This window comes from Salvelinus namaycush, chromosome 22 (assembly GCF_016432855.1).
Source record: "Salvelinus namaycush isolate Seneca chromosome 22, SaNama_1.0, whole genome shotgun sequence".
NCBI lineage: Eukaryota > Metazoa > Chordata > Actinopteri > Salmoniformes > Salmonidae > Salvelinus > Salvelinus namaycush.
Window position 1 is genome coordinate 13,463,811 of NC_052328.1, and position 27,501 is coordinate 13,491,311.

At 41.8% G+C, this 27,501-nt stretch overlaps 1 protein-coding gene across 2 annotated transcripts in view; it reads right to left on the reverse strand.

Moving 5' to 3' along the window:
• The window catches only part of pkdcca (protein kinase domain containing, cytoplasmic a), a 42,113-nt gene that overhangs the window by 9,424 nt on the left and 5,188 nt on the right, over nucleotides 1-27,501 (reverse strand). For both annotated transcript variants that reach the window (XM_038960412.1, XM_038960413.1), the window contains exons 2-5: nucleotides 17,436-17,558; nucleotides 6,862-7,136; nucleotides 6,334-6,413; nucleotides 4,586-4,693 (exon numbers count right to left, since the gene is read on the reverse strand). In XM_038960412.1, coding sequence (XP_038816340.1) covers nucleotides 4,586-4,693; nucleotides 6,334-6,413; nucleotides 6,862-7,136; nucleotides 17,436-17,558 — 586 coding nt within the window. The remainder of the gene's footprint in view (nucleotides 1-4,585; nucleotides 4,694-6,333; nucleotides 6,414-6,861; nucleotides 7,137-17,435; nucleotides 17,559-27,501) is intronic.

The window sequence follows — 27,501 nt, forward strand, 5'->3', positions numbered from 1 at the left end:
ACTTAAATGTAAATGTAAATCTACATTTTAGAAAGTCTAATAAATCCATGTAATGTAGCCTACACATTCATAATAAATCCATTATTCATTTTAGACAGATCTAAAGAAACATGATATGAAGAAAATATAGTATATTTCAGAAGAACAGAATAAGATACTGTGAGTTGTCCTTATGTTAGGTCCTGATCTGGCTATGCCATAAGGCTGTGGGCTACACTGGCTCATTTAGCAGGTCCTGATCTGGCTATGCCATATGGCTGTGGGCTACACTGGCTCATTTAGCAGGTCCTGATCTGGCTATGCCATAAGGCTGTGGGCTACACTGGCTCATTTAGCAGGTCCTGATCTGGCTATGCCATATGGCTGTGGGCTACACTGGCTCATTTAGCAGGTCCTGATCTGGCTATGCCATATGGCTGTGGGCTACACTGGCTCATTTAGCAGGTCCTGATCTGGCTATGCCATAAGGCTGTGGGCTACACTGGCTCATTTAGCAGGTCCTGATCTGGCTATGCCATAAGGCTGTGGGCTACACTGGCTCATTTAGCAGACAAGATTTGCTTCGAATGCGTGGCATTATTTAATATTATTTTATAGTATGAGGAATACAGTTGAACATAGCTGAATAAAATAGCAAGGATGTTTTCTCCAAACGATTTGAGGGAGTGCGCACGTGGCTATTCTGTGTTGAGCGGTTAAAAAATAAATAGGTATTCCAATATGCTTAATTTAGAGTTATTAATGTAACTTTAGTTGTGCTATATGTTTTGATTTTTAATACGTTGTAAGGCTGCATAATGACATTCTTATGACGATTTGATAAAAGTCGCTTGAAAGGCATGAGCTCTGCTTAGTTTTTTTGCGCAGGCTGTACACACTTTATCATTCTTTCATTCACTTATTGAGAATTTCCCGGCGACATCCCCTTTGTGTGACAGTAATGCACCCCAAAAAAATCCATGCCTTTTGCAGCCCTTCTCCCTGAGGGTTGCCCCGAAGCACCTCTCACTCACATGGCTCCCCATCACGTGTACGGGTCTTTCTCACAGGCTACAAGTGAAGACAGACACATCGGGAAGACAACTGCGCGCATCCTTATCCAATTCTGAGGTGCATATTGAAGATATTGGAAGAACTGTCCACATTTACTTTTCGTCAGCCAACAAGATGAGTAGGCCTAATGAACAGCAAAAACACTAGTCTATGTCAATCTACTATCCCCCATAGTACAAAGGTTGACCTATTCTATTCTGTGGGAGAAATAAAAATGTCCAAACATAGTCTGGGACAGTTATGGGATGCGATAGATCACAAATTAATACAACCACAAGCATCAAAAACCTTTTTCAAGCAATGAGGCTGACGCAACAGATCAGAACGTTTAGCTTAAAATGTTGATAAACTGTTAGGCTATTTATTCACATTATAAGCGCAAACACAAGCGTGAAAACACTATTATCAAAAGTGACTACAAATGTGATTATGCATGTAATGTTTTTATTATAAAGGTGCATTTTTAAGGTGAAAATGATCTTCCCCAAACTTGAAACTCACGCGCTGCTTATATCTGTCAGTTAGGCTCCACACCCCTTGTAAAGCGGATTAATGTGCTTAAGAAGTTATTTGGCCACTTTAGTTGTGATACAAACCTTATCAAAACATATAGGCCTATGGTCTAGGCTACATGAGTTGTGCGACTATGATTCGATAAAGTCACACAAAAAAAATGCATTATTTCTTGCCTTACGCTGGTCTTCATTCACAAGTGATAATATATAATTCACAAGTGATAGGCTAATATTGTCATCCATCAGACTATTCTTGATGTAATCTTGTCTTTACATATACTAAATAATAGATTTAGAATGGACCATTATCATGCACTTGTTTAGAAACAGGGGCAGGGGAAAAAATACATGTCATCTCTGCATTTAAATAGCAAACGGAGGACACTTTTCCCATGGTTTATTTTCATGCCAGCCAGGTAGGCTATACTCCTGTTGTAAATAAAAGCAATGTGCTTAATATTAGGAAAGTTGAGAAATAAATATAGTAGGCCAGGCCTATAGAAAGCTGATGGAATCCTCCTATTTTTAATAGAGGCCATCAACTGTTTTGTTGCGCAATTGCATAACCTATAGAAATGTTGCGCAACATGAGCTCATGGGCTCTCATGAAGTGTTTGATTAGATTTCCGATCATATTTGCATTGATGTCAGAGTGATTAGAGAGTGCTGAGTGCCAGGCAGTTAGCAAGTTTGGTAGGCTACTAATGACCAGCAGCAGCATCAGAGCTTGGAGAAGCCTAATTACCGTGACTAAACGGTCAAGTAGAATTTGACTGCCTTCAGGTTTAGCAGTGATACAGTCACCACAACAGCCCTACATACAACCTTCCCACAACTTTCTGGGAATGGTGCAGGATAGTTGCTTGGCATTGGAACATTCTCAGTTTCTCTGTATTTCATTGCTTTAACACAACGTTTCCTAAACGTTCTAGGAATGTTCTCCAACTGGTTTGGCATTGGGAATGTTCTCAAATAGTTCAGAGAATGTTAAGGAACAAAGTTCTTCTGTGGGAATTTCAGTTCTTCAGCATAACGTTTCCTACATGTTTCCTCATGGTTCTATTTAAATTCATGTTCTGAGAAAATATACAAATGTCCATAAAAACCATAAGGAAACATTAGTAACTTTCAGAAAATGTTCAATGCATGTTATTTAAAAACATAAACATACTTTCTCCATCTTGTTAAGGGTGTTCAAGTGTGTTGGCCACACCTGATCTTAATGAGCGCTTTTTTCATTTGAAATGGGTTCTGTTTGAATAGACTAAAATGAACAGCATAAAATCATGGCATGCTAGCTCCATCCTGGTGGCGCAGTGGACTAATTACATGGATAGAGAACAGAAGATTATATGTTTGAATCTCACTGATGCAATGTAAAAAATAAAAATAAAAATGTGTTTGCATGATGCCTAAGGAAATGAATTTCTATGTGTCCTATCTGTGAGTTCAAAAACGTTAACCCAGAATAAGATAGCAGTGTTTTTAAAAGTCTTATTGAAACATTCAGTTTAAGGAAGTTATTAAAAAACCTCCAAATAACCTATAATTAAGTTTTCAGAGCGTTAATAAAACCTCACAGGAAAACGTTCAAGGAACCAAAGTAAAACATTCTCAGAACCTCCTGGCAACCTAAAAATAACGTTCCCAGAAAAGGCAAAATTGTCACTTCTGTTCTCAGAAAGTTTTAAAAACATTCCATTTTACCAGTCAGTAAAATAATGGCTTTGTCCCCACAACCAATGTGAAACCAAAAGCAAACGTTCCCCCAACTTCCAAGGAACCAAATGTGATAGCTGGGTAGCCACTGAGAAAGACCCTACCAGTGTTCCTGTGTAATAGTTATAGTAACAGCGAGAGAAACCACAGCACTTTGTTCTGTGTCAGTGAGAGAGGAGCTCAAGGTGGGGACTGGGGAGTGAGAGGCCTACTGGAGCAGCAGTGTCTTTGTGAATAGCTAAGCAGACCCAGTTGTGTTCGGCCCTTGGGCTGCGAGCACTCGTCAGTCAACAACTGTCTGAATCTGCTTTACACTGCCAATGGAGGGAAGCGATTCGACACGAAGGAATGGGGAGAGAAAGAACATGTGAAAGTAAATGAAGAAGAGCAAGGGACACCAAGTGAACATTAGAAAGTGAAAACTGACTCCTCCAGATAGAGGAATGGAGAAAGGTGAAAGGATAGAGAAGGAAAGATTTCGAACATACAGTAGATGAGAGCTGAGCGGGAGAGAGGGAGAGCTCACTCAGTCTAACCTCCTCCCCCCCAAATGCACCCTGGGATTACCAGAGCTGTCAGTCTCTCCCATCCCCCACTGAGTTCCCTCCCGTTATATGAAGTGTAATCTTTTTAATCTCATTCCATTTGTCCGGCGCATATCTGATCAGACCCTTCTTTCTGTCCTTACTTCACCCCCCTGGGCCTCTAGGCGTACTCACCTACACACACACACACACACACACACACACACACACACACACACACACACACACACACACACACACACACACACACACACACACACACACACACACACACACACACACACACACACACACACACACACCAGCCCCCCTAAGGGCAGTCCATATATGGCCATCTTCATGGGCCCTCCAGTCTGTTATGTGGCGGTTCCAACCCCAAACTTAGTGTGTCAGTCGAGGGGATAAATGCCAGTAGCCTAGACATATAGCCAATTGAAAGGGGTAGTCCAGGACACAGAAAGTCCAGGGGAGACAGCCAGTTATGTAACTATATTACCGTATGAGCTGATATCTAGCACAGTGTGTGTGTTGGATGCACTGCTGTGTTTAATTACATTAGACTGTTATCTTACACAGGAATGCATGGGAACAGAGGAATGATGTACTGGATTTGCTGTGGTATGACAGTGTGTATGCGTGTGTGCCTGTGCGTGTGTGTGTGTGTGTATGCGGGTGGGGGTGGGTGTGTATGTGCATGCGTGCACATGTGTGTGTGTACTGTATGTATGTATTTGTGTTTGCATGCATATGTACCTGCTCTGTGCGTCTGTGTGCTGTTCTGTAGGTAAAATCCATTCCTGTACAGGTACAACACTTCCTCCAACTGAAGTAGTGTCTCATCTATCCCCCATATCAGCTCTCCTGAAACCAACACAGGAAGTAACATTCAGATAGTGCAACACAGTTTAAACTCTACACCTTCAAACAAAATGTCACATAACAAGGTTAGGACTCATTGTTATACAGATATTAAAGCATACAATTGAACCAAAAACTGGTTGAAACTAGTGTACAATAGCACAAACAAAACAGGTGCAGCTCAGTCTTTCAACATCAAGGGACATGGGGCAGTGTCTGTGTTGGCTATTCTTATAGCAGGGGTTCTCAAAGTGGGGTCTGCGGAGGTACTGCAGGGGGTACGCAACCAGATCTGAAATATACTACTAACAACAACAGATTAAACCAATTTTGGCCAAGGGATCCATGGAATAAGTTTAAAGGGTGTAATACAAGACAATACAATGTAATATTAATCTAGAATTTATGTTCTTAACCCTGGGCAACATGGGCCTGGGAAGCTCACAGGGATATTGGTGTCCACACCTATTACGCACTCAAAACTTCTTGAATTCCTCAACAAAAAAACAAAAAAAATCAGAATGGACTATAATTTAAGGTTTAAATAAAACTGCAAAGTTTTCACTCTGCCTCATGGCAAAATGTGTAGAATTGCAGAATATTAGCTTTCAAGCTGCAACAATGAAAAAATCTCTCTACCCCATGACAAAATGTGTAGATTTGCAGGAAATTTGCTTCATAACTGAAAAATTATCTCTCTGATGCCAAGAGGCGTGCCTTTTAAATGTTCCTTCCCGGGGCTCGAGACTTGGTTCATCCGGCCATGGACTGCCAAAGTCATAGTAAAGTCTTCGTAAAAATCACTTTGTGCATAAAAAAAATATCTCACTCGAGTTTTGTTCTGGTTATGAGGAAATCCCTGATGAATTTGCTATCACAAAATGGGTCTCTGGCCCCAAAACGTTTGAGAACCCCTGCCTTAAAGGAAAAGCTGCTCAGAGGTCGTGAAGCTGTCTGTCTGATAGGCTGACTGGGAGAGATAGGATCACCTGACTCATCCTCCAGTTCGCGCACACACTCACAAACACACAGATGCATGCACACACACATGCACACAGACAGAGACACACACCGCCCGCCCACGCGGCCTGCGCCTTCACGGCCTGTTGTGTCCCAGAAAAACAGATCTCAAACACCCGGCTGACATACCATTAACCTGAGGAGAAGCCAGATAGGGAGGAGGGAGGGAGGGGAGAATGGAAGAGGGAAGGGTAGAGAGAGGGGGAAGCAAAGAGAAAGGGAGAGAGAGAAAAAGAGAGGGCAGGGTGGATAGAAGGGGATCCAGCTTAAGCAGATAACGTAGAGAGCACTGAGGCAGACTAGGTATACTGGTAGCTAAAGTGGCTTAATCCCTAAACCAAACAGGAACTAGTGAGAACTAGAAAGAGAGAGAGAACAAACACCCACTAGGCACAAACTGGTTGAATCAAGGTTGTTTCCACATCATTTCAACAACAACAAAAATCACGTTGAATCAATGTGGAAAACTGATTGGATTTGCAAAAAGTCATCAATGTACAGGAATTTCAGGATATGGGGTATTTTTTTTCACCCCCTTCAATGACATGGTTCAAAGTTCACGTTAGTTGACAACTCAATGAAGTGTATATACAAAAAATGTAAGTTGAACTGAGGGCACTCACCTGTGGAGTTAACTATCTTGTCCAGTAGGGGTCTTAGAGTGGGCGGGGCACTGTGAGGCAGCAGGTAGGTGAAAAAGAACCTGGAAATCAAAATCAAATGCAGTTTCAAACACCACAGCCAAGATTCCTTAGACTCCAACAAATCCACCCCCACATTCTGAAATTGCATTTTTGTCCCCCACCAAGTTGTATAAATGGAATGTGATACAAAACGAGGCCCCGGTGTGCTTAAGGAACATGCAGAAGCCTCAGAGCGGTCGGGTAGGCTGTTTGGAGTGTTTACCTGACTAGATAATTATTTTTATTTTATGCGCCCCTGACTCTCATCATACGATGACGTAACTAATTCAGAGGAGGCTGGTGGCTGCCAAAATCGGAGGAGGCACTCATTGTCATGGCTGAAATGCAATGAACCCAACCAATCCTCGGATTATTTCCCCACCAGTCTTCGCTGAACTAATTGGATGATCCTCTAAAATGGCAGGGGTCTTGATTCTTCTGTCAAATGGCCAAACGCTTGCTCCTCACCTATAGGCGTTGTAGAGATTGCGCTTCTCGTTGATGCCCAGGCAGCGGCCTCTGCTGCAGGGGAGGGTGAAGTTGCGGGCGGGAAACTCCATGACGCAGTCTGAGGTGGAGGAGGGTGAGCAAGGGGCCTCCTCGGTGCTGGCGTCGTCCAGGTCGGTGACTTTGAGCTCCCCCGCCACCAAGACAAACTGGCGTGGTCTGAAGTCCAGCAGGGTGACAGAGCCTAGAGGAGAGTGGGCCAGGTAGTGGAGAAGACGTACCAGACTCAGACAGATCTACAGCAGAGAGAGGAGAGAGAGAGACAGAAGTGATAAAGAGAGGGGGGGGAGAAATCAAACGTTAACACACATTTACATCACATCGTTTACAAACCTTTGAACTCATCGTTTATGCAAGCAACTGCACTTTCTTTATGTGGTAATTCTCTAAATCCCTGAGAAAATCACTGAGAGGACCCTGCGTGTGTGTGTGTGTGTGTGTGTGTGTGTGTGTGTGTGTGTGTGTGTGTGTGTGTGTGTGTGTGTGTGTGTGTGTGTGTGTGTGTGTGTGTGTGTGTGTGTGTGTGTGTGTGTGTGTGTCCCTCTCATTGTGTGTGTCCAGGGGGCAAGGGTAAGGTCTGAGAGTAGCAAGAGGACGTGTGAAAGGGGGACTTGAGACCTATAGAAGATATACTATAAACCGCACAGAGAGGGGGATTGAGACGGAGAGAGAGAAAAGAGGTGAAGAGGAGGAGCTGAACAGCTAATTTATTTTCAGGCGAGACAAAATCGTTTTTTAATGTACTGTGGATTATTAGTGAGTGGGAGAGGTCAGACTCAGAGCACTGAGGCGTGAAGGAAGTCTCTTTCTTACCCTAGTGAAGGAAGAGTAGTGCTGGAGGGATGCAATACTATGTCACACTGTGCTTAAATGCTGGGTCAAAGTCCACATTTCAATGTGGGTCCTTCCCTGTGTACAATGATGAGGCTAAAGCTGGAATTTAATCAGACTAGTCATAGGGTTGTTGCAGTGTCTTTGCTTACAAACTTCTCATAGTTTGTAATCAGATTTTTTTGAATGATTGATTTGATAGTCATAGGTTTTTTTTAGTACCCAAAACTAATTTTGTTTGACCATGGTAAAAAGTACTACTGTGTATTGTAAATTCTACAACGTGGGTTTGATTGAATTCAGCCATTAGTTCATAATATCCATACATGTAAATGAGCCTGACCTGAAGGTTGACAGGCTGCTGGGTGGGAGTGGTTGGTGAGGGAAGGGGAGGGGCTAAGGGGGATATGAGTGTGTCTGTCTCACTGACAGGGGCTGCAGGCCGAGGCCATCAAAGCCTTCATCAACGCTTACAGGAAATGGCTACAGACTTACGGTAAATGGAACGTTTGAAATTCAGTGGGTTTACAGCGGGCCTCCCTAGAGTCTATTAATGTCTCATGCAAATTGCAAAAAAAGCGTATTTTCTTTTCATTTTCCACTCCACATTTCAAGGGAAGGATCTTGGGTGAGAAGAGGGAAAGATACCTGACAATTATGTTATGGGGAAACAAAGGAGCAACCAAAAACAGCACACACTGATGCCTCCACAAACACACACATCAAGATCCATAGACAGTATGTGGTGATACTCCAGTCAAATATTATTATTATATTAAAGCTGCAGTATCTCATTTTTTGGGGCAACCTGACCAAATTTACATAGAAATGTCAGTTACAGATCTGTCAATCTCATTGAAAGCAAGTCTAAGAAGAGGTAGATCTGTTCTATATGATCTTTTCTATGCTTCCCACTGAGCCTCAGATCCAGTGAGTGAACCGCAAAGACATTAACAGAGCCATTTGGAGAAAAGCAACATTTTTATGTGCAAATGAAAGTTATTTGAACGCTGTTGCTATCCTACTTACAAAAAGGAACAAGCACGAGGAAGGAGTCTTAAAAAGCAGGTATTTCATGGTCGCTGTTTAAAAGGGGGAATTTATTTCACTTTTACTTCAGTGGCTTAGAAACATTTCCGGCTATCATTCAAGGCCCAGGAAATCAGTGGAAAGTTACCTCGATGTATTTACCAGAAGGCTGATGTATTTGATGTGTCTAACTACACTATGGAGCTCCGAGAGGGAGACAGCTCTGACTCTGGTTAACCTTTTACTGCAGTGGGCTAAATCATTGTCACAGAGTGTTTCTTGGTCTTAAACAAATCTACTCTGAAACAAAAGTATACACCTCACACACATGGTTATGGGCATAAAGAGAAGACACCTGTACCATGTCAGATATGGAGTTGAAATGTATTCAATGTTTTTGTTTGCATCCCAATATTACACTTTATATACATCACAGAAGACTGAACTATAACAAAACTGTTGACATAGAAACACCGGATTTTGGGAATAAAAAATGTATTTATATGTTTATTAATTATGAAATTATGAAAAATATGAATAACATTCCACCCATGAGGCCACGAGGTCATTTGACTGCAGGAAAAGGTTCAAGTTCGCCTCTCCTCTATAAATACAGTGTTGATTAAGGGATGAAACAAATAATGCTTTAGGAGGTCATAGACTAGTGTGATGACATGTAGATGGGCGTAGTGTGTAGTGTTATAAATGACAGTGATGACACATCCAAGAACGTGTTGAGCCGTGCATGTGTCAATGGTTACACTGGGAACTCTACAACTAACTGGGAGACATGCCCAGTTCCCAATCCACCCCTAGCCCCTACACCCTAGTCCCTACCCCCCAGGCACTTATTCAAATCTGAAAATATTGGATAGATGTAAATGATATGGAAGCCCAAGACACTTAAGGAAGCCCAATGCCTTTCAGAGGGCAAGGTGAAGCTAATAACACATTTTGTATATCTATCCATTCCTTTCAGGTCCATAAGTGCCTACAGCTATTGGTTGATTTGGAATTTTTTATTTATTTTTTTTATTTTATTTTTTATTTATTTTTCTGGGGGGTGGATCAGCTTAATATTGCGGAAAGAATGTTGCTTCCAATGTAATTGTCTGCATCATTTCCAATCCCCCATATTTTTTTGGGTAAATATATATATCCATTCACGTATGCATACATATACACATATATACATACACATACCTACATAGACATACATACTTTTTTTAAAGAGTATACCTTTATTATTATTCCCCGCAAACCCTACCACCGATCCCCCAATTGGAGTAAACTGATAAACATTTCTGTTTTTACCTTCAATTTATACATCTTATACACATTTTACAGACACAGTCTACTTTATAATAGTTCTCTCTTGTTTGTTCTTAGTCCTTCCTCTATTTCTGTTGTCCATCCAGTTTGATTTCCACTTGTAACTGTGCTATTTCACAATAGCTCCGCACCTATACACATTTCACAGATCCCGTATGCCCTACATTGTTTATCTTGTTATTAGTCCCACCCTTCAGCTCCACTCAACCTTTCCCATCTATCTTCCAACATCATCCATTTCGGATTTTTATTTGCCATATATTTTTCAACTGTGCTGTGATGCTTCACAAAAGATTTGAATCTTCCTATTCTCATAGCTTCCACGGATTGTAAATTAAAAATAAACATTTTTGCTAAAATAATTATTATATTATTGATTGATTGACTATGGCTTTTCAAATCCCCCAGTATTGCTATCTGTAGCGTTAGTTCTACGCAAATGTTGCAATTCTTCAACCATTCCTGGACCTGTGACCAAAAACGAGCTACATGCGGACAATACCAAAATAAATGGTCTAATGACTCTGCCTCCTCACAGCAGAATCTACAGAGCTGGGAAGATTGTATCCCCCATATATATAACATTCTATTAGTTGCAAGAATTTTGTACAATAATTTAAATTGAAAAATTCGAAGTTTTGAATCCGGCGTTGTTTTGCGTATCAATTCATAAACCATGTGCCATGGAATGGGTACATCGAAAATCTCTTCCCAACTATTTTGCAATTTATATGGCACAGCTGTAAGTTTTTTGGTCCTTAAATGAAATTGGTATATGTTTTTATTTATCACACTTTTCTTTAACCATTTATGTTCTTTAATATAAGGCCGACATACAAGTTCCTTACTTTTATCCCCTTCCACCTGCCTCTTCCATTTTTGTGGTAATGCTGCAATTAATTGGTTGTAATTTTGGGTAGAGCAGACATTTCCATATGTCTGTGTTAGCTGCATGTGTGACATTACTCCACCAGTCCTATTTATGATATCATTCACAAAAATTATACCTTTTTTAAACATTTCTTCGATAAATACAGTTTTTTTATCAATTACTATATTTGAATTTAACCACAAGATTTGTTGTACTATTTGTTCCGTCCTTTCAGGTGGATTAAACTGAAATTGCAACCAACTTTCTAAGGCTTGTTTAAAAAATAAAGATATTTTGGAGATTATTTCCTTTTCAAGCAACCGAAAGTGAGCAGGTGTAATCTGAATAAAGGGAAAAAGGCCCTTCTTGAACATAGGATGAGACATTCGTACCAATCTACTAGAGAACCAGTTTGGATTTAAGTATAACTTTTGTATGACTGATGCCTTTAGTGAGAGGTCTAATGCTTTAATATTTAATAATTTCTGCCCTCCGAATTCATATTCGTTATATAAATAGGCCCTTTTAATTTTATCTGGCTTGCCGTTCCAAATAAAATTGAATATTTTTTGTTCATATAATTTAAAAAGCAGGTCACTAGGTGTAGGCAAAACCATAAGCAAATAGGTAAACTGTGATATGATTAAAGAGTTAATCAGGGTGATTTTCCCACAAATAGACAGGTATTTTCCTTTCCATGGTAGCAAGATCTTATCTATTTTTGCTAACTTTCTATAAAAGTTTATTGGAGTGAGATCATTTCTTTCTTTTGGGATTTGTATACCGAGTATGTCCACATCACCGTCAGACCATTTAATTGGTAAACTACATGGCAATGTAAAATGTGTATTTTTTAGTGATCCAATACGTAATATGGTACATTTATCATAATTTGGTTTTAATCCAGAGAGGATAGCAAATGTATCTAGATCCTCTAAGAGGCCGTGGAGAGATTCTAGTTGTGGTTTTAAAAGAAAACATGAATCATCAGCGTACAATGACACCTTAGTTTTTAGGCCCTGGATTTCTAATCCCTTAATATTAATGTTTGATCTAATTTTAACAGCTAACATTTCGATGGCAATAATAAATAGATATGCCGATAGTGGACAACCTTGTTTTACTCCTCTAGATAGTTTAAAACTTTCTGAGATGTAGCCATTATTTACTATTTTACACCTAGGGTTACTATACATAATTTTTACCCATTTTATAAGAGATTCCCCAAAATTGAAATATTCTAGGCATTTATATATAAACTCCAGTCGTACTTTATCAAAAGCCTTTTCAAAATCAGCTATGAAAACCAGGCCTGGTGTCCCCGATATTTCATAGTGTTCTATTGTTTCCAGTACTTGCCTTATATTATCTCCAATGTATCGTCCATGTAAAAAACCTGTCTGATTAGGATGAATAATATCTGACAAAACTTTTTTTATTCTATGCGCCAAGCATTTTGCTAGGATTTTTGCATCACAACACTGAAGTGTAAGAGGTCTCCAATTTTTTTAATGGACTGGATCTTTATATATACCACTTGGGTCCTGTTTCAGTAATAATGATATCACACCTTCTTGTTGCGTGTCTGATAATCTATCATTTATATAGGAGTGGTTAAAACAAGCTAATAATGGTCCTTTGAGTATATCAAAAAAATGTTTGTATACTTCCACTGGTATGCCATCCAGTCCTGGAGTTTTCCCATCCTTAAAGGCCCCAATTGCATCAAGTAGTTCCTCCTCTGTAATTAGGCCTTCACATGAGTCTTTCTGTACAGATGTTAATTTTACATTATTATTAGGGAAAAAATCCATACAATTAGTTTCAGTTAGTGGAGATGGAGGAGCCTGAAACGAAAATATATTCTTAAAGTACTTTACTTCCTCTTTCAAAATATCATTTGGTGAATCATGCGTGACTCCATCATTTGTAACAAGTTTTAATACGTTTTTTTTGGTAGCATTTCTATATTGAAGATTGAAAAAGAATTTGGTGCATTTTTCCCCATATTCCATCCAGTTCGCTTTATTTTTGTAATATATTACACTGGATCTTTCTTGAATAAGTTCCTCCATTTCTTTTTGTTTTTCCTCTAACTTATTCTGTGCCTCTATGGTACCGTTTTTATTGTTATCTAACTGTACTGTTAGTCCTTCAATTTCCTTTGTTAATATGGACTCTTTTGATCGAAATTGCTTTTGTTTTATAGATGAGTACTGAATTGCATGGCCTCTAAAGGCACACTTAAAAGTGTCCCATACAATATGGGGATCTGCTGTACCTATGTTATGTCTAAAAAAGTCAGTTATAAATTCTTCTGTCCTAGTTCTAAACAATTTATCATCTAGTAGGCTTTGATTAAATTTCCAATATCCTCGCCCACGTGGAAATTCTGTAAGAGTAATATATATGCCAATTATGTGATGGTCCGACCGCATTCTGTCCCCTATCAAACACTTTTTAACTTTTGGTGCCAGAGAGAATGATATAAGAAAGTAGTCAAGGCGACTAGCTTGATTAAGCCTCCGCCATGTATATCTCACTAGGTCAGGGTATTTAAGTCTCCATATATCCACTAATTCCAATATATCCATGACATTCCTGATTTCCTTAAGTGCCTGAGGGTGATAGTTTGTAGTGTGATTTCCTTTCCGGTCCATAGAGGTATTTAAGACCGTATTAAAATCTCCCACTATAATAATAGAGTCTAGTGTTGCTTGTAGAGTTGATACATTCTTATATATATTGTCAAAGAAGCTTGGATCATCATTATTCGGACCGTATAGGTTAATAAGCCATATATGTTTATTGTCCAATAACATATTTAAAATAATCCATCTACCTTGAGGATCTGTTTGGACAAGTTGCACATTTGGATCAAAGTTATTATTAATTAAAACCATCACCCCTTTTGAATTTCTTTGCCCATGGGAGAAATATATTTCGCCCCCCCAGTTCTTTTTCCACAAAACTTCATCTAAAACTGTTGAATGGGTTTCCTGTAAACAGTAGATATTATAATCCTTCTCTTTTAGCCAGGTAAATACTGATCGTCTTTTCTTATTATCTGCTAAGCCATTACAATTGTAACTGGCTATACTTATTTCACCACTTACCATAATGAGACACACCTTTCAATTATTTTTATCAAAATATATGTTTGTAAACGTCCTATTAAAAAGTAACATAATGATTGAGTGTCTATATAGTTGTACCATGACATTTGCATCTCCACTAAGCAAACCTCCAATTGGTCCCCACTATTCCACCCGCCAAAAGCCCCCATCTCGAGTTGGGTTGTCATCCCAATGCCCGGCAGACCACCCCCGACCCCCCGCATTGCACAGCCCCGGACCGACTGGGATCCATCCTTCGAAAAGTGCACACAGCACCATCCACCGAACCGAAGCAGATCCATTGCCAAATGCATTTCCATCGCCCTCACCTCGATTTTTATTACATATTGCTGTGAATCATCCTCTATAGTCCCTAACATCTTTTACTTCTTCCTTCGCAACAGTTGTGGGATACACACATACACCCACACACATTCAGCCCTTACCCCCACACAACCATAAGCTCACCCTCTCAATAATTGCACCATCCCAGAGCCCAACTCAAGATGGGTCATGATTTACAAATGTACTTGCAGTTGCAGCTGCATGAGAAGGCCTGCAAGACCGCGCAAAAAATGAGCATAAATGTAGAGATTTATTTACCATTGTCACATCCTATATGATGGAGGTCAAATGTACACCTTCTTCCTGAAACACCCACAATACGGTCATCCATTTTGACCATGTTCCCAAGCATCTCCATGCAGTCCGATTGGTTTCGTGCCACCAGGGCCACAATAATATACCCCCTCTCTGAATGTCCGAGTGTGACCCCCTCCCCATGGGTTACTGCAGCTAGTGTTGCCAGCACTGCCACTGCCTGGGTGGGGGCACCCCACCGGAATCCCCACCGGCTAGGTACAAGGTCGTCAAGGTTCTCATTAGCAGCTTTGAGAATTTCCTTGTTTATTATGCTCTCCCTTTAGGGGGCTTTGGCTTTGCAGGACCAACCCTGCCAAGCAGGCTCAGAATCTTGAGGGGGCAGTGCTGCTCTTGGTCCCTGACCTCATTTTGGCTGCATACAGACCGCTTACAGCATGCACATAAAACAGTTAGGGACTTCTCCTTAGTATCTGGGCCATTCATGTGGGTGTCTAGGGTATAGGGCCATGGACCGTACCATTAAAATAGGATAATAAATAATTAGATATAATTTATTTAAAAAATGTAGTTCCCCATGATAGGACAATAAATAAATAAGACGTATAATTCATTATAAAAGTATATCCATCATCTGAACAACATTGAAAGCCCTCTCATACCCGGCCCACAGCAATACACTGGCTCTGGGATATGCAACTATTTCATTACTCACTCACTCAACTTTCCAAACATAACAAATAAAAATAAACACACACCACACCATCCACACATACTGTGCCTTCTGTTTACTTAGTTTTTATCTTCACTATGTAGAAATAGTGCTTGTGTTCAATTAGTTATATGTGAAGATTTATAGAAAAGCTATATTTTGTATTGTATTGTTACAATCAGTAACCGGGCTTGAATTGTGTTTATTTTCCTCATCTATGAGAACTTTGTAATTTTTAAAATAACCATGGAGTAATCTTTGTGTCTCTGAACAACTGGTTATCAATATATAGTTTATCAACGACGAGAGCTACTCGTTTCGCTTTTAATCTATTTTCTTTGAAAATTGGATACAGAACTTTGCGCCGTTCTGCAATTTCTTTCGGAAACTGATCATTCATGCCAATTTTGGTCCCAGCAAGTCTTTTACCCAGGCTTTTAACCATTATTTTATCTTTAAATGAAGCAAATTTGGCAACGATTGGGCGTTCGTACCTCTGCCCTCTCTGTCCGAGGCGGTGTACACGTTCAAGTTGGATCTTATCGATAACTTCGCGTGGAATCTGAAGCGCTGCAAAAAGGAACTCTCTAACTACAGATTCAGGAACCTCTCCTTCTTTCTCTTGGATACCTGTAAGTACCAAATTCTCTCTCATGGATCTAGTTTGTATGTCCAGTAAGCATTCCTTCAGAACGTTGTTCTCCTTTTTAAATTTATTCATTTCGGTTTCAATCTTATTGACTGTCCCTTTTAGCGCGTGTGTTTCCTTCTCCAAAGCCGCAGCTTTTTCATCACTCATCTCTAGGCTTGCCTTCAACTCTTTTATATCTTTACTAACTAATTCAAGTATACCCAGTTTGTCATTTATTGATTTTAGCAGATCGGTTTCGACCTTTACCATTGCCGGTGGTGAGAATATTAGATCATCAGTGTCGGTTGAGGAGTCACGTTTTCGTTTTTGAATCGGTTCCCCTGTCTTACTCTCCGTCATGTTTGGGTGTTGCTTGTTTTCGTAATATTTGTCGATAAATGTCTCTAGTCTTAGGATTTGTTTTGTGTTATTATCCAGATTGAAGGTTATCACCCACCAGATTATTTAGTGCTAATATTTTAGTCTAATTTAGCAGATATTTCGAATATTATGTTTTATCTTGAGGTGCTCTACATAACTTCGTTCAGTCCGCCATTACCTTTACGTTACCTTTACGTCCGCCGTCTACGTCCTCACCTGATTTCCCGCCCCGTATTCATCACTACACTTTTCCGTTGAAGGAAGTCTCTCAGTAGAAGAGCTGCCTGTCTCAGGGAATCTCCTCCGGTGTTGCCAGCGAGGGAATGCATAGAGGTAGAGAGCACTTGCTGGTGATTTCATGCACTGGAGCTCTTCCATCCTCTGTGTGGCAGACGGGTGGACACTCCCAGGCCACAGGAAGCAATAGGGAATAATTAGAGTGTGGCGCTGTGGCGATAGTGATCGGCAGACCCAGCAGCCCCAGCGGCCCAGTGGCACACAGGCTCATGCTGCTAAGCTAGGGAGGCAGGAAACTGGGCAGGCTGTGGAAATACCATCTGCTATACCAGTAGTGTCCCTATAAACCAAGTCAAGCCAGCCAATGCTACAGCCAATTCGCTCTGCACTCAGACAGCCTGTAATGGGTTTGAGTCACAGGAGGCTCAGTAAGGCCTTAGTATCCATTCATGCATGTGATCCACCCTCAGTCCCTCAGTAACCCCAACCAGCCTACTCTGCTGACTCAAACATTTTGCACTCTGTTCAGTGAGAGACAGAAAAGCACAAGAAGCTCACAAGAGAAGTGTTAATGTTAATGTGCCATGAGATGAAATACTGGTAGTGCTTTAAGTGAGGGTCTGTGTTTAAGTGAAGTGTGTGTGTGTGTGTGTGTGTGTGTGTGTGTGTGTGTGTGTGTGTGTGTGTGTGTGTGTGTGTGTGTGTGTGTGTGTGTGTGTGTGTGTGTGTGTGTGTGTGTGTGTGTGTGTGTGTGTGTGTGCGTGTGCGTGTGCGTGCGTGCATTGTAACACTCACCCTGAAGCGTTCCTCCCAGGAGGTCTGCAGTAGTTGAATCATCTCCAGAGGACTACCGAGCTCTGTAATGGCTGTCACTGTGTCCTGGATGTCATTGCTGTCCTGGTAGCAGTACCCATACAACTGGAGGGGGACGAAGACATACACTGGTTATTCATCTATACATACTGTACATGGTATAAATCTGAGCAGTCAAATGCAAACAATCTCTATCAGAAGATGATGTTTTTGTATGTCAATTGCATGCATTCTGATTCTGAAAAGGCAATGACACATGAGATAGCTTTGGCACTGATGAATGTTTCTTTTGGTCGATTCCAGTTGTTTACTCTACTCTGTATTACCATGGCGACAGCCTCCTAGAGAATCTGGCTGGCCCTTTGCTTGCAGAAACATTTACATAAGATCATTTGTGCCAGAAGAAGTAGTTTGAAATTAGAGGGCATGAAATTCAATCTAAAAAGCTGAGCAACCGACATCGCCGTCAACCATACCACCAAACCAAATCAAGGGAAAACATTGACTACGCAAAACAGAGAAGGTGGCATTGCGTGTTGTTTTTTGGTTAATAAAATGCTTCACAAGTGAATGATGTGAGAATGTAGCGTGTCGGAGAGTAAAGTAAAGGGTTCATACACTTGGAGTCTGACTAATGTTTGTTAGCAGTTTTGGTGCATCTGCGAAGAGCAATGTGAAGAGCGATGCAGAGACATTTATAGCAGTGGTGTGTGATAGGAAATGTGAGGTGCCCAGTGGGTGCCAACCCTGTGGGAGGAAAGGAAGGGCCTGTGGGCAAGGCTGGCAGAGTGCCCCCTCACCCCACTCATGGGTGCTGCACGAGAAACACATGGAGAAGACTTCACCCTTGCCTTCTTTGTACTCGCACTTGTCTTTTCCTACCAGCTCTAACTTTCCTGATAATTACTTTATTAAGGAAAAATGTACACTATGACTGTGATATGTGGTTGTCTCATCCTAGCTATCTTAAGATGAGTGCACTGACTGTAAGTCGCTCTGGATAAGAGCGTCTGCTAAATTACGAAAATGTAATGTTATGTAAGTGTACACTTCTAGAGCTTTATTCAGGCCTCCAGGATAAGTCCGATTCAATATTTTCCTTGTGCAATGAGATTTGCATGTTTGAATTGAGTTTAGTTTAATAGAGTTGAGTTTTCTAGTTTTGTGGTCTCTTTATTACTCTCTATAAATAGGGTTTAGTTGAGTACATGAATCCAAAGTGCATTTTTGCAGCAAAGATTTGCTATCTGAGATAAAAATTCACATTAATGACTATTATCACCCTACGCCATCTCCCTCTGATTCAGAGGGGGTTGGGTTAAATGCGGAAGACACATTTCGGTTGAATGCATTCAGTTGTGCAACTCCCTTCCCAGATTGTGTGTGTGCACCACATCTGCAGCCAGGGCTGAAGTTGTTGGTATCGTGCAGCAGAGGCTTTCTTATGCGAACATGACTGCATCTCGGCAGTGTTGTTCCTCCGTGGCAGACTAGACTCATCGGCAGCTCAGCATGCCCTGAGTGAGATAGCAGCTGTACGCATGCTGGGGCAGTGTTTGTGTTTACTCTGAATGTGGTGCCATTTTGTCTGATTGGAGTTCAGAGGTCACTCACCCCGGTAGTTTGTTAGCGTCTTTCTACTGAGAAAGGCATCACTGAAATATTTTAGGGAAATGTTTTTTTTTTTACTGTTCTGTTGTGAGTTCAGGTTTTGATATGTGTCTTTTTTTCTGGAAGAAGAGGTTTATCTATGTGCGTTGTTGGACGGGTGTATATGGAGCATGACAGAGCGTGGCTTACAGTGAAAAGGCTGAGAAACTGTGAGGTGAGGTAAGTATCAAAAGGCAGGTACGTTAGGAACAAAGCCTAGTACGCCAATCCCCTGGCAGTTCTCCCCCTTCCTGGCCGCAGGCAGGAGTGAGTCAGCATGGCACGGCTCGGCATGGCCTCACCAGGAACAGAGAGGGGACCAAGGGCCAGGGCCACAAACACACACACACCAGCCCAGGGACCAGAAACACTCACACAGGCCATACCCTGGGGTTTAACCCCACTGGCCAATTGGCTGTACACACAGGAAGGAAGTTGAAGGAAGGAAGTTCTCTCTGTTCTTACTAAACAGAATGTAGGGTAGTGGGAATGAACATTTCAACTGAGACAGTCGTATAGAGATATTATCGAGAAGTGAGAGATGAAGATGGACAAAGAGAAGGAATCCATGTAGGTTCTGCTTGAGGTGGGACTGGGTAGTGGTCAAAGTGAGACATTTCAAGCAGCCAAGAGGGGGTGCTGCTGCTGGAACAGTTGCCCCGCTCGAGAAGCAGATGAAATAGTCGAGAACATATGCTATACGAGTCATAATATGCCAACACATCAGCGCTCCACAAAAGCATTTCTGTGTGGGACATTATTAATGTGTAAATAAACGCGGGGGCCGGCAGGGCAAGCCGAGCTGGCTGTTACCCCATTCACCACACTTTCTTTAACGAGGGCCTCCTGGTCCCTGATCAAACCGGCCCCGGGGCGGACATGTTTGTCCAGAGATGAAATCCCCAGCATCTGCCAGAGCCCAGAGCACACTGCTGCTATTCTGTTGGACAGGGTCACTGCAGGACTGAGTGTCAGGCAAACAAGAGTACCTCTATCATACGAACAGGATTCTCTCTGGATCTCTGCTATGGGCCGGTGGCGACTTACTATAAGCCCAGGTCAGGTAGTAGACCCAATAAAAAAGTTGAGATTTTAATTTCACTCACAAATCATTTAATAAGGAACATACTTTTGATTATTATTCATGTGGAATTCATCAAATCCATGTGTGAAGCGTATTCATGTAGAGTATACGGGTTTAACTTAGCGCTCCTGTGTGTGTGTGTGTGTGTGTGTGTGTGTGTGTGTGTGTGTGTGTGTGTGTGTGTGTGTGTGTGTGTGTGTGTGTGTGTGTGTGTGTGTGTGTGTGTGTGTGTGTGTGTGTGTGGATGTAAGCCTGTGTGTAAGCCTGTGTGTGTATTGTGTGTGTGTGTGTATCGCATGATGTTAATGGTTGAATTTCTTATGCCTTGTTTTAATCAGAGACTTGGGCCAAGTGCCACTGGCAGAAAAACCTCTAATGTCATTTTCGTTTTCCATGTGAATTGATCCTAGTACATTAAATGGATTTGAGACTTATAATGCATTAAATAAAGGAGGGTGAAATTGTTAAAACCATACGTTTGGGTGCATAAAGGGGTTTAAAAGTTTTGAGTTTCGATGATTAGACTCCGTTTATTACATTTTTCCCCTTATATAATTTGCATGACTTCATAGGGTTGAAAACACAGAGTTTGGGAGAAAGTGTTAGGGCAGCATAGACGTATGACTGCTAACTTAGTTACGTTATTTATAATGAGGGATACCCGGAGAAAATCGGACCTCTGAAATGAAAATGGATGGCCCACCCTTCAGTAAAATATATTTTTAACCGACCATCCCTGAACGCTTAAAAAAACTAAAAAAAACATAACGTGGATAGCAGAGAACATGCCTACCATTTACCCTCACTCCTAGGACAGACCAGAGCCTTAGATATGCAGTTTTAGAAACTGTTCTTCGTTTTGTAAGCATTACATGGCAAAGTAGCCAAGAAGGTTGTGGATTCGCAGACCACCGCGGACAAGGGTAGGGGTGAAAAGATATCCATTAAAATAAAAGCACTTCCTGAATCTATCAACTTATTTGCGGTCTGAGAAAAAATGTCCTTTTATAAACGCATTTCATGCCATTTTAAGTCATTTTTACATGATTGGAGACAAGCAGAATCTTTTTTTATACCACGACAGAGCATGACAACAAATGAGTGTATGCTGCAGCAGCGGAGACGTTTTGATTTCTATACAGGCTAGTCTAAATTTGGAACAGTGTTGAAGTCGTCTGTAAGCTGTAAAAACGTTGCGCAACAGAAGCGTTTACAACTGACGTATTTCTGATCGTAAGTGGTCGTTTACTACAGCAGCCGCATATCATCAGGTAGACCTATATGCATTTGGGAAACTATCCTTGTGTTGACTGTGATTAGGGCCTGGGAATACAAGAGCAGCTGCTACGGCAAATGAACAAACTAGGCATGCATAGCTCACTGCATGATCCTCAAACCAATGACTGGCCAAACTCTTGTTTCTAAAAGCGATTTCAAAGGCACTGTAGAATGACTGTACAGCCTAATAAGGCATTTTCCGTTTCATTATTATGTAATTCGAGGTAATTATGTTTTCGATGACATTTTATGCAGCCTAAATGCGACATGTATAGATAGGCATGTTGTTGAAGTGCGGTTGTTGATGTGTTGTTGAAATGCCGAGCGCTCCTGCCAGCCGGTAGCGTGTCACAAATGCGTCACAATCGATTTCCCAAACGGCAGGCTATAGCCTTGAAATACTAACAATATAGTCTAAATAATACATGTTCATTCCTTCTTAGGCTACCTGGCTTGCTCCTGACTGATTTAGAGTTAGTGTGTTGTTTAATGGCCTGTTGAAATGTCGAACGTCAATTGATTTGATCACTTCCAAAGCGAAGTTACATTTGTGTCTCCTCGGCTATAGAAGGTTGTGGTGCAGCCTCTGAATGTCATAGAGACAAACCAAAGATATCTCAAAAGATATTCCCCAACATTTTAGAGCTTGTTTCTAGTGTAAAGCATTGCGGACAAACGCGTTGTTTTAGATCGCTGTATATAATCAGGCCCATTAAAAGCTTAAGCTAACAAGGGGTAGGCCTATACTTTTAGCCATTTTCTTTAACAAAAGCCACAATACCCTCACATACCCCCTCAATTTAAGCCCTGGTTTTAACTTAGCAGACCTAGCTCTTCAGTGACACTGAGATATTTAAGGAGTGCATGGTGACTGAAGGAATTGTCTGACAACATCTATGGATAGTAGACTATAATTTCATCTGTCAAAAAAGTAGGCCCATCTCTTATTTCCTGAATAGGAAGAAATAGGCTCAAAAATAAAGCCCTCTTGTTGTTAGAAGCCTAAAGTCAAATTAAGATGAAGACTGTTTAAATGAATTAGGCCTTCTCGAATTAGCCTACTTTCAGCACCCATGCGCTGTCTATTCCCGCGGCTGCCGTTTCATAGCAATGTAAGTTGTGTAAATGACTTGAATATGGCTTGTTGTGAGTTCAACAATTCTAATAAATAGACTTCATTATGGGCTACGAAACATATTGTTTTTATTCAAATAAATTATAACAGTAACAAGCTTACATCCGGTCCTCCTTCTCATCTTCCGCGCTTTCCCTCTCAAACTGAACAGGACATCAGTAGGCCTAGTCCACGCGCAGAGATATTGCAATTTGGTTAGGCAGCACAAAAGGGTTTACATCATCAAGAGCAGGGCAGGCCAGGGCTCATGATTGTGAACGCCTATCCATTTCAGTGTGTAATGCAGTGTAACCTACTTTCATATATACCATCCCAGCAGCGCCCAGCAGAGAATCAGGGATGAGGGGCATCATGGGGGTGGGGTGGGGGGGGCATCGAGATTCTACAATAAGCAAATCATTCTCAGCACCTGAGCAATACAAAAACATACAAATCAAATTGTATATGTCACACGCGCCACATACAACAGGTGTAGACCTTACCATGACATGCTTACTTAAAAGCCCTTAACTAACAATGCAGTTTTAAGAAAATAAAAGTAACACGATAAAATAACAATAATGAAGCTATATACAAGGGGTACCGCTAGTCGAGGTAATTTTGACATGTAGGTAGTGGTAAAGTGACTGTGCATAGATAATAAACAGGGAGTTGCAGCAGTGTAAAAACAAAGGGAGGGGGGAGGGGGGCACTCTGTGACTTGGGTGACTGGAGTCTTTGACATTTTTTGGTCTTCCTCTGACACCGCCTAGTATATAGGTCCTGGATGGCAGGAACCTTGGCCTCAGTGATGTACTGGGCCGTACGCACTACCCTCTGTAGCGCCTTAAGGTCGCATTTCATACCAGGCAGTGATGCAACTGGGCAGGATCTTCTCGATGGTGCAACTGTAGAACTTTTTGAGGATCTGGGGACCCGTGCCAAATCTTTTCAGTCTCCTGGGGGGGGGGGGGGAGGTGTTGTCGTGCCCTCTTCACAACTGTCTTGGTGTGTTTGGACCATGATATGTTGTTGGTGATGTGGACATCAAGGAACTTGAAACTCTTGACCTGCTCCACTACAGCCCCGTTAATGTGAATGGGGGCGTGTTCAGCCCTCCTTTTCCTGTAGTCCACGATAATCTCCTTTGTCTTGCTCACATTGAGGGAGAGGTTGTTGTCCTGGAACCACACTGACAGGTCTCTGACCATCTCCCTATAGGCTGTCTCATCATTGTCGGTGATCAGGCCTACCACTGTTGTGTTGTCAGCAATCTTAATGATGGTCAGTGGTGGAAAAAGTACTCAATTGTCATATTTGAGTAAAAGTAAAGATACTTTAATAGAAAATGACTCAAGTAAAGGTGAAAGTCAGCCAGTAAAATACAACTTCAGTAAAAGTCTAAGAGTATTTGGTTTTAAATATAGTTAAGTATCAAAAGTAAAAGTAAAAGTACAAGTATAAATTATTTACAATTCCTATTATTAAGCAAACTAGACAGCACCATTTTCTTTTTTATTTACGTATAGCCAGGGGAATACTCCAACACTCAGACGTCATTTACAAACGAAGCATGTGTTTAGTGAGTCCGCCAGTAGGGATGACCAAGGACGTTCTCTTGATAAGTGTGTGAATTGGACCATTTTCCTGTCCTGCTAAGCATTCCAAATGTAACGAGTACTTTTGGGTGTCAGGGAAAATGTAGGGAGTAAAAAGTACATAATTTTCTTTAGGAATGTTGTGAATGTAAAAGTAAAAGTAGTCAAAAATATAAATAGTAAAGTACAGATACCAGAGAAAACTACTTAAGTAGTGCTTTAAAGTATTTTGACTTAAGTACTTTACACCACTGATGATGGTGTTGGAGTTGTGCTTGGCCATGCAGTCGTGGGTGAACAAGGAGTACAGGAGGGGACTATGGTGTTGAACGCTGAGCTGTAGTCAATGAACAGCATTCTCACATAGGTGTTCCTTTTGTCCAGGTGGGAAAGGGCAGTGTGGAGTGTGATTCGGATTGCGTCATTTGTGGATCTGTTGGGGCAGTACGCGAATTGGAGTGAGTCTAGGGTTTCCGGGATGATGGATTTCAAAGCCTTTCAAAGCACTTCATGGCTACCGACATGAGTGCTAGGGGTTGGTAATCATTTAGGCAGGTTACCTTCGCTTCCTTGGGCACAGGTACTATGGTGGTCTGCTTGAAGCATGTAGGTATTACATACTCGGTCAGGGAGAGGTTGAAAATGTCAGTGAAGACACTTGCGAGTTGGTCCACGCATGTTCTGAGTACACATCCTGGTAATCTGGCCCCACGGCCTTGTGAATGTTGACCTGTTTAAAGGTCTTGCTTTCATCGGCTATGGAGAGCGTGATCACACAGTCGTCCAGAACAGCTGGTGCTCTAATGCGTGCTTCAGTGTTGCTTGCCTCGAAGCGAGCACAAAAGGCATTTAGCCCATCTGGTAGGCTCGCGTCACTGGGTAGCTCGTGGCTGGGGTTCCCTTTGTAGTCTGTAATAGTTTACAAGCCCTGCCATATCCGACGAGCGTCAGAGCCAGTGTAGTAGGGTTCAATCTTAGTCCTGTATTGACGCTTTGCCTGTTTGATGGTTCGTCTGAGGGCATAGAGGGATTTCTTATAAGCGTCCAGATTAGTGTCCCACTCCTTGAAAGCGGCAGCTCTAGTCTTTAGCTCGGTGCAGATGTTGCCTGTAATCCATGGCTTCTGGTTGGGATATGTACGTACGGTCACTGTGGGGACGACGTCGTCGACACACTTATTGATGAAGCCGGTGACTGAGGTGATATACTCCTCGTTGTACGCATCTCTGTGTGTGAAGTAAAAGTAAAACTGATTTAAGTTTGCCTGCATAAAAGTCCCCGGCCACTAGGAGCGCCGCTTCTGGATGAGCATTTTCTTGTTTGCTTATTGTCAGGACCCGGTGCGAGAAACAGTCACTAATAATCGTCAGAACCCAGAAGATGAGGCAGACACAGCAGTACTAGAGATGGTGGTTTAATTAAAGAACAAAATCTTCAGGCAAAGAAACTAAATCCACACTGTCCAAAAATAAAGCCAAGAGGCACAAAGTGGAAATCCTCCAAAATACAAAAGAAACTCCACAAAGTGGTAAAAAACAGCAGGGAAAAAACAAACCTCAAAAGACTACTCAAATAATACACAAGAACTAAACCAGAGAACCTCTGGAAAATCCAACAAGAGAAATATCTATATAAAACAAGGCTTGGGCTGGGGCTGGGTGCTAACTTACAAACACTGAGCAAGGAACTGAGGAACACACAGGGTTTAAATACTAACAAGGGAATGACCTATAGGTGCAAACAATAATTAGAGCAAGAAAAACAAAAGGTACAAAAAAGGTGCAATGGGGACATCTAGTGACCAAAACCCGAACAGTCTTGGCCAAAACCTGACACTTATGGCCTCATACAGTGGGGTCTCAAATTACATGACCCTCCCCTGGACTAAATGAAAAAAATACAAAATCCTCCCCCTGACTGAAATTGAAAAAGCATGACCCTCCCCCCATTTTCCTCTGGGTAACAATTGTGTATATTTCGACCGCTCCCTTTTCACTCTTTTGATGACTGTAAAATGGGCAGAAATATGTTTTTGGCGCCTTACTTCTCAGTTAAATATAGAGAAGGCAGCATATTGAAATATAAACAAGTTTAATGAGTTAGAACTCTCAACAACTTGTTTTCTCCAGCCGTTCAGTAAAATAAACAACATTTCAAACGGTGTCAGGGAAGGAGAGAGAGGGAGATGACAGAGAGGGCTGCACACGAGGTGTTTTGCGGAAGGAATTTACTCCAGTACTCTGGAGTTATCTTCTCATGTCCTCGTTAAACACATCTAATGGTTTCTCTAGGCACAAATCAATACCTGAACTTCAGATTACCAGTTAACAGGAGCTGAAGATGTTCTCAGGGGGAAATAAAGGGGAGATGTTACATAGCTTTAACTAATGCAAATGATGTGGGAGACTCGCTGGCCCTATCAAATAGTGTTCCACACAAATTGATCTTCATCTGATCAAATCATTTTTCATGTGTCTGTTTTAAGACTGGGGAGATATCCATAGATATTCTGTGAGCACTTCTAAACGTATCTTATCTTTCCTTTACTTCAACTATTACTTTTGAAGGGATGACATGTATGTATTGCATATTCTTTGAAAGTTTCAGAACAGGAAGAGAAGCAGAAATGGCTTGTGTGGTGAGGGTCTAGGGGTCTTGGGGGAACCCTGCTCTCCCTGCAGAGTGCGGCGGCTGCAGGGCTGTTGAGCCCCAACAGACCCAGACTCACAGCAGGGGTTGATCAGAAACAGGGCTGAGGGCTGAGAGAGGTATTGCAGGCAGAGGAGGCATTGGACCACATTTGTGTGGCGTTCCATTTCCCCCCCCCCCCCCCCCCCCAGCTTCCTTCCCGTGGAAGTCGGAGGTTAAAGTGTTAACCTTGGCTTAATTGCAACTCTGTCTCCAGCTCACGCCCCCTCTGCACTCCACCCACCCCCCTCATCCTCAAACTGACCCCAGGGCCTCTGTGGCCCGGGACACCCAGCTTTCACATTAACACAACCTGGTTACTGATTCCCCAACTAATGGAGGAGATCTACAGAGCAGGCCCTGGGGGAGAGAGGGAGAGGTTGACAGAATGACACGCTCGTGTAAATATAATCCAACTACATGGCCAGAAACAGGCCCAGACCCCTGCAGCAGCCCAGAGGTCCCACCACTCTCAGATCATCTGTATCCACCATACACACATGCAAGTGTGCGTACGCTGACACACACACACACACACACACAATTTCTCTGAGGGATAACCCTTACCCTTCCACCTCCCTCTCCTCCTCCCCTCCTTCCCTCCCTCACCCTACACACACTCAGGCAGGCAGGCCG